Source organism: Fringilla coelebs (genome assembly GCF_963513975.1).
Source record: "Fringilla coelebs genome assembly, chromosome: 7".
Classification (NCBI taxonomy): Eukaryota; Metazoa; Chordata; class Aves; order Passeriformes; family Fringillidae; genus Fringilla; species Fringilla coelebs.
The window spans coordinates 37877933-37890497 of record NC_140035.1 but is presented as its reverse complement, the minus strand read 5'-3'; the positions used below and the strand labels follow the sequence as shown (position 1 = coordinate 37890497).

At 48.8% G+C, this 12565-nt stretch overlaps 5 protein-coding genes across 6 annotated transcripts in view; all 5 read left to right on the top strand.

Annotated features, from left to right (window-relative positions):
* Positions 1 to 12565, top strand: part of LOC311155898 (UDP-glucuronosyltransferase 1A1-like) — a gene marked incomplete at its 5' end in the record, with an annotated part of 99637 nt that overhangs the window by 53901 nt on the left and 33171 nt on the right. The gene's annotated exons all lie outside the window — the stretch shown is intronic.
* Positions 314 to 3065, top strand: LOC311156069 (UDP-glucuronosyltransferase 1A6-like; the record flags this gene model as incomplete). Its single annotated transcript, XM_084209744.1, has 3 exons — positions 314 to 1165; positions 2182 to 2955; positions 3030 to 3065. The coding sequence occupies 3 exons, from the start codon at positions 314 to 316 to the stop codon at positions 3063 to 3065; spliced, it is 1662 nt and encodes a 553-aa protein (XP_084065870.1).
* LOC311156068 (UDP-glucuronosyltransferase 1A1-like) lies at positions 3843 to 4804 on the top strand (the record flags this gene model as incomplete). Its single annotated transcript, XM_084209743.1, has 2 exons — positions 3843 to 4694; positions 4769 to 4804. 2 exons carry the CDS (start codon positions 3843 to 3845, stop codon positions 4802 to 4804), a joined length of 888 nt encoding a protein of 295 aa, XP_084065869.1.
* Positions 5586 to 9335, top strand: LOC311156067 (UDP-glucuronosyltransferase 1A1-like; the record flags this gene model as incomplete). Its single annotated transcript, XM_084209742.1, has 4 exons — positions 5586 to 5911; positions 7979 to 8516; positions 9029 to 9084; positions 9209 to 9335. The coding sequence occupies 4 exons, from the start codon at positions 5586 to 5588 to the stop codon at positions 9333 to 9335; spliced, it is 1047 nt and encodes a 348-aa protein (XP_084065868.1).
* LOC311156066 (UDP-glucuronosyltransferase 1A1-like) lies at positions 9401 to 12456 on the top strand (the record flags this gene model as incomplete). Its single annotated transcript, XM_084209741.1, has 3 exons — positions 9401 to 9726; positions 11794 to 12331; positions 12406 to 12456. 3 exons carry the CDS (start codon positions 9401 to 9403, stop codon positions 12454 to 12456), a joined length of 915 nt encoding a protein of 304 aa, XP_084065867.1.

Genomic DNA, 12565 nt, shown 5'->3' with positions numbered 1-12565 from the left:
ACATGTGACACATCTCCTGAACATGCAGAAGGTCCAGTGAGAGGGAAGGAATCAAAGTGCAGTCCCAGAGCCACACCTGCCTCTTCCCTGGGGCACTCTTTATTGTTGCCCTGATAGAGATAGGTGGGAGTTATCTGGTCATTCTATGGACTTTTGGCAGGAATTCCATGCTTGTTGTGCAACCTTTTATCATATCAGGGATTACACATTCACCACCCAGCACATTAAATAAGGGTCCAGACTTGCACTCTGCCACAGATTGATTGAAAGTGGGGTTTCCTTCTTTGTTGGCACTCAGCTGATCCCTGCAGGAATGGCCCCGGGGCTCAGTGCTGCTCCACCAGTTGTGCTTCTGCTCCTGTCCCTGCTGGGTCTGGCTGCTGCTGGGAAGCTCCTGGTGGTGCCAGTGGATGGGAGCCACTGGCTGAGCATGCAGGAAGTGGTGGAGAGCCTGAGGCAGAAGGGACATGAGGTGGTTGTGGTGGCACCTCAAGTCTCCATGCACATCAAACCATCAAAGAACTTTGTGATGAAAAGGTACTCAGGCCCCATCACACAGGAAGAGATGGAGAAAGATTTCAAGGCATTCGTAAATGCTTCATTAGAAGAAGGATCTTTTCTGGAACGATTTCTTAAATTGTACCAACATATGAAAAGACTAGGTTATTTGGCAGTCAGCGATTGTGAACATCTCCTGCAAAACAAAGAGCTCATCAGGTACCTTGAGGAGAGCAAGTTTGATGCCATCCTTACAGACCCTGTAATACCTTGTGGTGTGATCCTGGCAGAGCATCTTTCCCTTCCTTCCGTGTATTTCTTACGAGGAATCCCGTGTGGCTTCGATTTTGAAGCTACTCAGTGTCCCAATCCTCCTTCCTATGTGCCCAGGTCATTTTCAGATTTGACAGACCAAATGAGCTTTTTCCAGCGGGTGAAGAATCTTCTCTTTGACACCCAAAACCTTTTCCTCTGTGATTTTGCCTTTGAACCCTACTCAAAACTGGCTTCAGAGTTCCTGCAGCGGGAGGTGACTTTGCAGGATCTCTTACGGAAGGGCTCAGTTTGGCTCCTGAGGATGGAATTTGTGCTAGACTATCCAAGACCCTTGATGCCCAACATCATTCCCATTGGAGGAGTCAACTGTGCTCACAAGGAGCTGCCGCAGGTGGGTCACGCTCTGGTTTTAATTTGTGCTCGGATGGATTTCTGTGTTCAGGAGCCTTTAATCTTGTGTTGCAGATGGGAATTGACTTCCCAGGATTTCTGGATGGATGAATGCTCCTGAATTTTTCTCTCCCTTTCCATTTGCAAACAGCAGTCCTGTGCCTTCTCACCTCTAAAGTGTGCTCTGCACTTGCTGTTTTGATTTCTCGTATTCAGAGCCATTTTGTGGAACTTTGTGTAACTTGGTGCTCTCTTAGTGACTGATGAACGCCTCTGTGGGTCTGTGAAAGGCTTGCAGTCAGGTGCAATCCCTACTTGGCAAATTGTTGTAGTTGGGTCTGCTGTTTACTGAGACAGTAACTGCATCTCGGGCTTCTGTCCTTGTTGCCTCTCTTCCTCTTTCGATGCCAGTGAAATTTTTGTGCTTTTTTACCTGGGTATTTCCAAAGCTGGAATGTGGAGGGTGGCAGACGGGGGCTCTCAGTTTGAAAAGCAGCCCCTTTTCAGGTTGAGAAGATCTGCTTGCAGGCAGATCTAGGAAAATTTTTCCTTTATGTTGATGGGTGTGTGAACAAATTTCATAGGGCTCAAGGGGCTATAGTGGCTTGGCAGGTGGTGCTGAAAGGTGACTGATAAGTGCCAAAGGTTTTGTTATGAAACATGTGGCTTATCTGGTGCATCCCCCACATTTATCAGCTGCCTGAACTTTGCTGCTGGTTATGCAGCCTTTTATCACGCCTGTGATTACACAATTGCCACAGAGCAGATAAAGCAAGGATACAGAGTTGGGCTGTGGCACAGATGGCTTAGAAGCGCGGAGCAAGCGCTGTAGCTCCTGTGCTGCCGCCGAGGGCTCCGGTGCTGTTAGGGATTTCCTGTCCTGGAAGCACTCACTGGATCCCTGCAGGAATGGCCCCAGGGCTCTGGGGGACTTCTTCCCCATGGGGACTGCGGAGGGCTTCTCTCCCCGTTGTGCTTCTGCTCCTGTCCCTGCTGGGTCTGGCGGCTGCTGGGAAGCTCCTGGTGACATCGGTGGATGGGAGCCCCTGGCTCAGCCTACGGGAGGCGCTGGATGTGCTGAAGCAGAAGGGACACGAGGTGGTCGTGGTGGCACCTGAAGTCTCTTTGCATGTCAAACGATCAGAGAATTTTGTGATGAAAATGTTCCCAGTCACCTACACACAGGAAGAGATAGACAATGCATTCAAGGCATATATTCATATCGCATTTGACGATGCGTCTTCTCTGGATAGATATTTTAAAGTATATGAAGCTATGAAAAGATTCACTGATATGGCGTTCTCCAGCTGTGAACAGCTCTTGCGAAACAAAGAGCTCATCAGGTACCTTGAGGAGAGCAAGTTTGATGCCGTCCTTACAGACCCTGCATTACCTTGTGGCGTTATCCTGGCGGAGCATCTTTCCCTTCCTTCCGTGTATTTCTTACGACAAATCCCATGTGACTTGGATTATGAAGCCACTCAGTGTCCCAATCCTCCTTCCTATGTGCCCAGGTCATTTTCAGAACTTACAGACCACATGACCTTTCTCCAGCGGGTGAAGAATCTTCTCTTTGACATCCCAAATCTTTTCCTCTGTGATTTTATCTATGAACCCTACTCAAAACTGGCTTCCGAGTTCCTGCAGCGGGAGGTGACTGTGCAGGATCTCTTACAGAAGGGCTCAGTTTGGCTCCTGAGGATGGAATTTCTGCTAGACTATCCAAGACCCTTGATGCCCAACATCATTCCCATTGGAGGAGTCAACTGTGCTCACAAGGAGCTGCCGCAGGTGGGTCACGCTCTGGTTTTAATTTGTGCTCGGATGGATTTCTGTGTTCAGGAGCCTTTAATCTTGTGTTGCAGATGGGAATTGACTTCCCAGGATTTCTGGATGGATGAATGCTCCTGAATTTTTCTCTCCCTTTCCATTTGTAGGCAGCAGTCCTGTACCTTCTCAACTCTAAAGTGTGCTCTGCATTTGCTGTTTTGATTTCACGTATTCAGAGCCATTTTGTGGAACTTTGTGTAACTTGGTGCTCTCTTAGTGAGTGATGAACACGTCTGTGGGACTGTGAAAGGCTTGCAGTCAGGTGCAATCCCTAATTGGCAAATTGCTGTAGTTGGGTCTGGTGTTTACTGAGACAGTAACTGCATCTCGGGCTTCAGTCCTTGTTGCCTCTCTTCCTCTTTCTTTGCCAATGAAATTTTTGTGCTTTTTTACCTGGGTATTTCCAAAGCTAGAATGTGGAGGAAGGTGGCAGGCTGGGGGCTCTCAGGTTGAGAAGCAGCCCCTTTTCAGGTTGAGAAGATCTGCTTGCAGGCAGATCTAGGAAAATTTTTCCTTTGTGTTGATGGGTGTGAACAAATTTCAGAGGGCTCAAGGGGCTACAGTGGCTTGGGAGGTGGTGCTCAAAGGTGACTGATAAGCCAAGAGTGTTTTAATAGAAACACGAGGCTTATCTGGTGCATTCCCCACATTTATCAGCTGCCTGGACTCTACTGCTGGTTATGCAGCCTTTTATCACACCTGTGATTATACATTTACCACAGAGCAGATAAAGCAAGGATACAAGCTGGGCTGTGGCACAGATTGTTTAGAAGCGCGGAGTGAGCGGCGGAGCTCCTGTGCTGCCACGTGTTTCCTTCCTTGTTGGCACTCAGCTGATCCCTGCAGGAATGGCCCCGGGGCTCAGTGCTGCTCCACCAGTTGTGCTTGTGCTCCTGTCCCTGCTGGGTCTGGCTGCTGCTGGGAAGCTCCTGGTGGTGCCAGTGGACGGGAGCCACTGGCTCAGCATGCGGGAGGTGGTGGACAGCCTGAGGCAGAAGGGACATGAGGTTGTTGTGGTGACACCTGAAGTGACATTGCACATCAGACCGTCAAAGAACTTTGTGATGAAAATGTACCCAGTCCCCTACACACAGGAAGAGATGGAGAATGCATTCAAGGCATTTTTTCATATTGCATTTGCAGAAGGATCTTTTCTGGAAAGATATTTTAAAGTATTTGAAGCTATGAAAAGCCTCACTGATTTGGGTGTCTCCAGCTGTGAACAGCTCCTGCAAAACAAAGAACTCATCAGGTACCTTGAGGAGAGCAAGTTTGATGCCGTCCTTACAGATCCTGTAGTACCTTGTGGTGTGATCCTGGCAGAGCATCTTTCCCTTCCTTCTGTGTATTTCTTACGAGGAATCCCATGTGGCTTCGATTTTGAAGCTACTCAGTGTCCCAATCCTCCTTCCTATGTGCCCAGGTCATTTTCACAACTTACAGACCACATGACTTTTCTCCAGCGAGTGAAGAATCTTCTCTTTGACACCCAAAACCTTTTCCTCTGTGATTTTGCTTTTGAACCATTCACAAAACTGGCTTCAGAGTTCCTGCAGCGGGAGGTGACTTTGCAGGATCTCTTACGGAAGGGCTCAGTTTGGCTCCTGAGGATGGAATTTGTGCTAGACTATCCAAGACCCTTGATGCCCAACATCATTCCCATTGGAGGAGTCAACTGTGCTCACAAGGAGCTGCCGCAGGTGGGTCACGCTCTGGTTTTAATTTGTGCTCGGATGGATTTCTGTGTTCAGGAGCCTTTAATCTTGTGTTGCAGATGGGAATTGACTTCCCAGGATTTCTGGATGGATGAATGCTCCTGAATTTTTCTCTCCGTCTCTTTCCATTTGTAGGCAGCAGTCCTGTGCCTTCTCACCTCTAAAGTGTGCTCTGCATTTGCTGTTTTGATTTCACGTATTCAGAGCCATTTTGTGGAACTTTGTGTAACTTGGTGCTCTCTTAGTGAGGGATGAACGCGTCTGTGGGACTGTGAAAGGCTTGCAGTCAGGTGCAATCCCTAATTGACAAATTGTTGTAATTGGGTCTGGTGTTTACTGAGACAGTAACTGCATCTCGGGCTTCTGTCCTTGTTGCCTCTCTTCCTCTTTCTTTGCCAGTGAAATTTTTGTGCTTTTTTACCTGGGTATTTCCAAAGCTGGAATGTGGAGGAAGGTGGCAGACGGCTCTCAGGTTGAGAAGCAGCCCCTTTTCAGGTTGAGAAGATCTGCTTGCAGGCACATCTAGGAAAAGTTTTCCTTGGTGATGATGGGTGTGTGAACAAATTTCAGAGGGCTCAAGGGGCTACAGTGGCTTGGCAGGTGGTGCTCAAAGGTGACTGATAAGTGCCAAAGGTTTTGTTATAAGACACGAGGCTTATCTGGTGCATCCCCCACATTTATCAGCTGCCTGGACTCTGCTGCTGGTTATGCAGCCTTTTATCACAGCAGTGATTATACATTTACCACAGAGCAGATAAAGCAAGGATACAGAGTTGGGCTGTGGCACAGATTGTTTAGAAGCGCAGAGTGAGCGCCAGAGCTCCTGTGCTGCCGCGGGTTTCCTTCCTTGTTGGCACTCAGCTGATCCCTGCAGGAATGGCCCCGGGGCTCAGTGCTGCTCCACCAGTTGTGCTTGTGCTCCTGTCCCTGCTGGGTCTGGCTGCTGCTGGGAAGCTCCTGGTGGTGCCAGTGGACGGGAGCCACTGGCTCAGCATGCGGGAATTGCTGGACATGCTCCAGCAGAAGGGACACGAGGTGGTTGTGGTGGCACCTGAAGTCTCCCTGCACATCAAACCGTCCAAGAGCTTTGTGATGAAAATGTACCCGGTCCCCTTCACTAAGGAAGAGCTGGATACAGTTTTCAAAGGGTCAATAATGGATTTATTTGAAGGAGGACCTTTTCTGGAAAGAGTTATTCGACAGTACCAGCAGGCAAAGAAGACCTCTGCTCTGTTCCTGGCCACCTGCACACACTTAATCCACAACAAGGAGCTCATCAGGTACCTTGAGGAGAGCAAGTTTGATGCCGTCCTCACAGACCCTATCCTCCCCTGTGGGGCAATACTGGCCGAGTATCTTTCCCTGCCTTCTGTGTATTTCCTGCAGCAAATTCCATGTGGTTTGGAGTATCAAGCCACCCAGTGCCCCAATCCCCCTTCCTATGTCCCCAGAGTATTTACAGACCTTACAGACCACATGACCTTTCTCCAGCGGGTGAAGAACATGCTCTATGACATCCCCAATTTCTTCCTCTGCGATGTTGTCTTCCAACCTTATGCAGAACTGGCTTCGGAGCTCCTCCAGCGGGAGGTGACCATGCCGGATCTCCTGCGCCAGGCTTCCATTTGGCTCATGAAGCTGGACTTTGTCTTGCACTTCCCAAAACCCTTGATGCCCAACATGGTTTTGATTAGTGGAGTAAATTGTGCTTACAAGAAGCTAAGTCAGGTGGGTCACGCTCTGTTTTCTCTTCTTGTTCTTGCAGGCTTTAGAAATCTCAGGAAAGCTGAAACTCAGCTTTCATTAGCAAGGAGGATTTCAATCTGCTCGTGCTTTGCAGGGAGGTGCTGGTTTGGTATCTGTGAAGGATGATCAGAGTAGGAAGAGGGAGAAAGTATTGTATATGCAATTAGCTCTGTGCCTCTGCTCCAAAGCAGCTTTGGATTGGAGTGGGTTCCTTAGAACCTCTTCCGTCAAGGCTGTTGATGTCATGTCAAGACAAGCCTTAAATTGAGGATGTGTTCATTTATCCTCTGGTCTAATTTGGCCAATTTCATCTGCAATTCTGGCTCCTTTCATTCCTTTAATGAAGGATTTTCAATGCTCTGAATTGTCATAGGCACAACAAACATGGTCTCCTGGAAGGACATTTGAGGTCTCTCTGAGAATCTCCTGTCCTGGCACGTCCAGTGAGGTCAGGATGTTCTTTTCTCTCTCTTGTCAAGTTTGAAGTGTCCCTACAATCTCTAATTATTGGTACCTTTGTGTAACTTGGTACTCTCTTAGTGAGTGACGAAGTAGTACGGTGGGCTGTCAAAGCCTGCAGTCAGGTGCAATCCCTAATTAGCATATTGTTGTAGTTGGGTCTGGTGTTTCCTGAGAATTACACCTCAGGCTTCTGTCCTTGTTGCCTCTCTTCATCTTTCTTTGCCAGTGAAATTTTACGCTTCTTCCCCTGGGTATTTCCAAAGCTGGAAACAGGAGGAATTTGGGAGGCTGTGGGCTCTCAGGTTGAGAAGAAGGCCCTCTGTTTGCAGGCAGATCTAGGAAAAGTTTGCCTTGCTGATGATGGCTGTGTGAGGTGCCACAGCAAATCTCAGAGGGCTCAAGGGGCTGTGTTGGCTTGGCAGGTGGAGTTGCAATGTGACAAGAGTGCCAAAGGTTTTGTTACAAAACATGAGGCTTATCTGGTGCATCACCCACATTTATCAGCTGCCTGAACTTTGCTGCTGGTTATGCAGCCTTTTATCACGCCTGTGATTACACAATTGCCGCAGAGCAGATAAAGCAAGGATACAAAGTTGGGCTGTGGCACAGATGGCTTAGAAGCGCGGAGCAAGCGCTGTAGCTCCTGTGCTGCTGCCGAGGGCTTCGGTGCTGTTGGGGATTTCCTGTCCTGGAAACAATCACCAGATCCCGGCAGGAATGGCCCCAGGGCTCTGGGGGACTTCTTCCCCATGGGGACTGCGGAGGGCTTCTCTCCCCATTGTGCTTCTGCTCCTGTCCCTGCTGGGTCTGGCTGCTGCTGGGAAGCTCCTGGTGACATCGGTGGACGGGAGCCCCTGGTTCAGCCTACGGGAGGCGCTGGACATGCTGAAGCAGAAGGGACACGAGGTGGTCGTGGTGGCACCTGAAGTCTCCTTGCATGTCAAACCATCAGAGAATTTTGTGATGAAAATGTATCCAGGCACCTGCACACAGGAAGAGATGGACAATGCATTCAAGGCATATATTCATATCGCATTTGACGATGCATCTTCTCTGGATAGATATTTTAAAGTATTTGAAGCTACAAAAAGATTCACTGATATGGCGTTCTCCAGCTGTGAACAGCTCTTGCGAAACAAAGAGCTCATCAGGTACCTTGAGGAAAGCAAGTTTGATGCCATCCTTACAGACCCTGCATTACCTTGTGGCGCTATCCTGGCGGAGCATCTTTCTCTTCCTTCCGTGTATTTCTTACGAGGAATCCCATGCGACTTAGATTTTGAAGCCACTCAGTGTCCCAATCCTCCTTCCTATGTTCCCAAGGCATTTTCAGAACTTACAGACCACATGACCTTTCTCCAGCGGGTGAAGAATCTTCTCTTTGACATCCCAAATCTTTTCCTCTGTGATTTTATCTTTGAACCCTACTCAAAACTGGCTTCCGAGTTCCTGCAGCGGGAGGTGACTGTGCAGGATCTCTTACGGAAGGGCTCAGTTTGGCTCCTGAGGATGGAATTTGTGCTAGACTATCCAAGACCCTTGATGCCCAACATCATTCCCATTGGAGGAGCAAACTGTGCTCACAAGGAGCTGCCGCAGGTGGGTCACGCTCTGGTTTTAATTTGTGCTTGGATGGATTTCTGTGTTCATTAGCCTTTAATCTTGTGTTGCAGATGGGAATTGACTTCCCATTCCATGATTTCTGGATGGATGAATGCTCCTGAATTTTTCTCTCCCTTTGCATTTGTTGGCAGGAGTCCCGTGCCTTCTCACCTCTAAAGTGTGCTCTGCATTTGCTGTTTTGATTTCACGTATTCAGATCCATTTGGTGGAACTTTGTGTAACTTGGTGCTCTCTTAGTGAGTGATGAACGCGTCTGTGGGTCTGTGAAAGGCTTGCAGTCAGGTGAAATCCCTAATTGGCAAATTGTTGTAGTTGGGTCTGGTGTTTACTGAGACAGTAACTGCATCTCAGGCTTCTGTCCTTGTTGCCTCTCTACCTCTTTCTTTGCCAGTGAAATTTTTGTGCTTTTTTACCTGGGAATATTCAAAGCTGGTATCTGGTGGATGGCAGGCTGGGGGCTCTCAGGTTGAGAAGCAGCCCCTTTTCAGGTTGAGAAGATCTGCTTGCAGGCAGATCTAGGAAAAGTTTTCCTTGGTGATGATGGGTGTGTGAACAAATTTCAGAGGGCTCAAGGGGCTACAGTGGCTTGGCAGGTGGTGCTCAAAGGTGACTGATAAGTGCCAAAGGTTTTGTCATAAGACATAAGGCTTATCTGGTGCATTTATCAGCTGCCTGGACTCTGCTGCTGGTTATGCAGCCTTTTATCACAGCAGTGATTATACATTTACCACAGAGCAGATAAAGCAAGGATACAGAGTTGGGCTGTGGCACAGATTGCTTAGAAGCGCGGAGTGAGCGCCAGAGCTCCTGTGCTGCCGCGGGTTTCCTTCCTTGTTGGCACTCAGCTGATCCCTGCAGGAATGGCCCCGGGGCTCAGTGCTGCTCCACCAGTTGTGCTTGTGCTCCTGTCCCTGCTGGGTCTGGCTGCTGCTGGGAAGCTCCTGGTGGTGCCAGTGGACGGGAGCCACTGGCTCAGCATGCGGGAATTGCTGGACATGCTCCAGCAGAAGGGACACGAGGTGGTTGTGGTGGCACCTGAAGTCTCCCTGCACATCAAACCGTCCAAGAGCTTTGTGATGAAAATGTACCCGGTCCCCTTCACTAAGGAAGAGCTGGATACAGTTTTCAAAGGGTCAATAATGGATTTATTTGAGGAAGGACCTTTTCTGGAAAGAGTTATTCGACAGTACCAGCAGGCAAAGAAGACCTCTGCTCTGTTCCTGGCCACCTGCACGCACTTAATCCACAACAAGGAGCTCATCAGGGACCTTGAGGAGAGCAAGTTTGATGCCGTCCTCACAGATCCTATCCTCCCCTGTGGGGCAATACTGGCCGAGTATCTTTCCCTGCCTTCTGTGTATTTCCTGCAGCAAATTCCATGTGGTTTGGAGTATCAAGCCACCCAGTGCCCCAATCCCCCTTCCTATGTCCCCAGAGTATTTACAGACCTTACAGACCGCATGACCTTTCTCCAGCGGGTGAAGAACATGCTCTATGACATCCCCAATTTCTTCCTCTGCGATGTTGTCTTCCAACCTTATGCAGAACTGGCTTCGGAGCTCCTCCAGCGGGAGGTGACCGTGCCGGATCTCCTGCGCCAGGCTTCCATTTGGCTCATGAAGCTGGACTTTGTCTTGCACTTCCCAAAACCCTTGATGCCCAACATGGTTTTGATTAGTGGAGTAAATTGTGCTTACAAGGAGCTAAGTCAGGTGGGTCACGCTCTGTTTTCTCTTCTTGTTCTTGCAGGCTTTAGAAATCTCGGGGAAGCTGAAACTCAGCATTCATTAGCAAGGAGGATTTCAATCTGCTCGTGCTTTGCAGGGAGGTGCTGGTTTGGTATCTGTGAAGGATGATCAGAGTAGGAAGAGGGAGAAAGTATTGTATATGCAATTAGCTCTGTGCCTCTGCTCCAAAGCAGCTTTGGATTGGAGTGGGTTCCTTAGAACCTCTTCCGTCAAGGCTGTTGATGTCACGTCAAGACAAGCCTTAAATTGAGGATGTGTTCATTTATCCTCTGGTCTAATTTGGCCAATTTCATCTGCAATTCTGGCTCCTTTCATTCCTTTAATGAAGGATTTTCAATGCTCTGAGTTGTCATAGGCACAACAAACATTGTCTCCTGGAAGGACATTTGAGGTCTCTCTGAGAATCTCCTGTCCTGGCACGTCCAGTGAGGTCAGGATGTTCTTTTCTCTCTCTTGTCCAGTTTTAAGTGTCCCTACAATCTCTAATTATTGGTACCTTTGTGTAACTTGGTACTCTCTTAGTGAGTGAAGAAGTAGTACGGTGGGCTGTCAAAGCCTGCAGTCAGGTGCAATCCCTAAGTAGCAAATTGTTGTAGTTGGGTCTGGTGTTTCCTGAGAATTACACCTCAGGCTTCTGTCCTTGTTGCCTCTCTTCATCTTTCTTTGCCAGTGAAATTTTACGCTTCTTCCCCTGGGTATTTCCAAAGCTGGAAACAGGAGGAATTTGGGAGGCTGTGGGCTCTCAGGTTGAGAAGAAGGCCCTCTGTTTGCAGGCAGATCTAGGAAAAGTTTGCCTTGCTGATGATGGCTGTGTGAGGTGCCACAGCAAATCTCAGAGGGCTCAAGGGGCTGTGTTGGCTTGGCAGGTGGAGTTGCAATGTGACAAGAGTGCCAAAGGTTTTGTTACAAAACATGAGGCTTATCTGGTGCATCCCCCACATTTATCAGCTGCCTGAACTTTGCTGCTGGTTATGCAGCCTTTTATCACGCCTGTGATTACACAATTGCCACAGAGCAGATAAAGCAAGGATACAAAGTTGGGCTGTGGCACAGATGGCTTAGAAGCGCGGAGCGAGCGCTGTAGCTCCTGTGCTGCCGCCAAGGGCTTCGGTGCTGTTGGGGATTTCCTGTCCTGGAAGCACTCACCGGATCCCTGCAGGAATGGCCCCAGGGCTCTGGGGGACTTCTTCCCCATGGGGACTGCGGAGGGCTTCTCTCCCCGTTGTGCTTCTGCTCCTGTCCCTGCTGGGTCTGGCTGCTGCTGGGAAGCTCCTGGTGACATCGGTGGACGGGAGCCCCTGGTTCAGCCTACGGGAGGCGCTGGACATGCTGAAGCAGAAGGGACACGAGGTGGTCGTGGTGGCACCTGAAGTCTCCTTGCATGTCAAACCATCAGAGAATTTTGTGATGAAAATGTATCCAGACACCTGCACACAGGAAGAGATGGACAATGCATTCAAGGCATATATTCATATCGCATTTGACGATGCATCTTCTCTGGATAGATATTTTAAAGTATTTGAAGCTACAAAAAGATTCACTGATATGGCGTTCTCCAGCTGTGAACAGCTCTTGCGAAACAAAGAGCTCATCAGGTACCTTGAGGAGAGCAAGTTTGATGCCATCCTTACAGACCCTGCATTACCTTGTGGCGCTATCCTGGCTGAGCATCTTTCACTTCCTTCCGTGTATTTCTTACGAGGAATCCCATGCGACTTAGATTTTGAAGCCACTCAGTGTCCCAATCCTCCTTCCTATGTTCCCAAGGCATTTTCAGAACTTACAGACCACATGACCTTTCTCCAGCGGGTGAAGAATCTTCTCTTTGACATCCCAAATCTTTTCCTCTGTGATTTTATCTTTGAACCCTACTCAAAACTGGCTTCCGAGTTCCTGCAGCGGGAGGTGACTGTGCAGGATCTCTTACGGAAGGGCTCAGTTTGGCTCCTGAGGATGGAATTTGTGCTAGACTATCCAAGACCCTTGATGCCCAACATCATTCCCATTGGAGGAGCAAACTGTGCTCACAAGGAGCTGCCGCAGGTGGGTCACGCTCTGGTTTTAATTTGTGCTCGGATGGATTTCTGTGTTCAGGAGCCTTTAATCTTGTGTTGCAGATGGGAATCGACTTCCCATTCCATGATTTCTGGATGGATGAATGCTCCTGAATTTTTCTCTCCCTTTGCATTTGTTGGCAGGAGTCCCGTGCCTTCTCACCTCTAAAGTGTGCTCTGCATTTGCGGTTTTGATTTCACGTATTCAGATCCATTTTGTGGA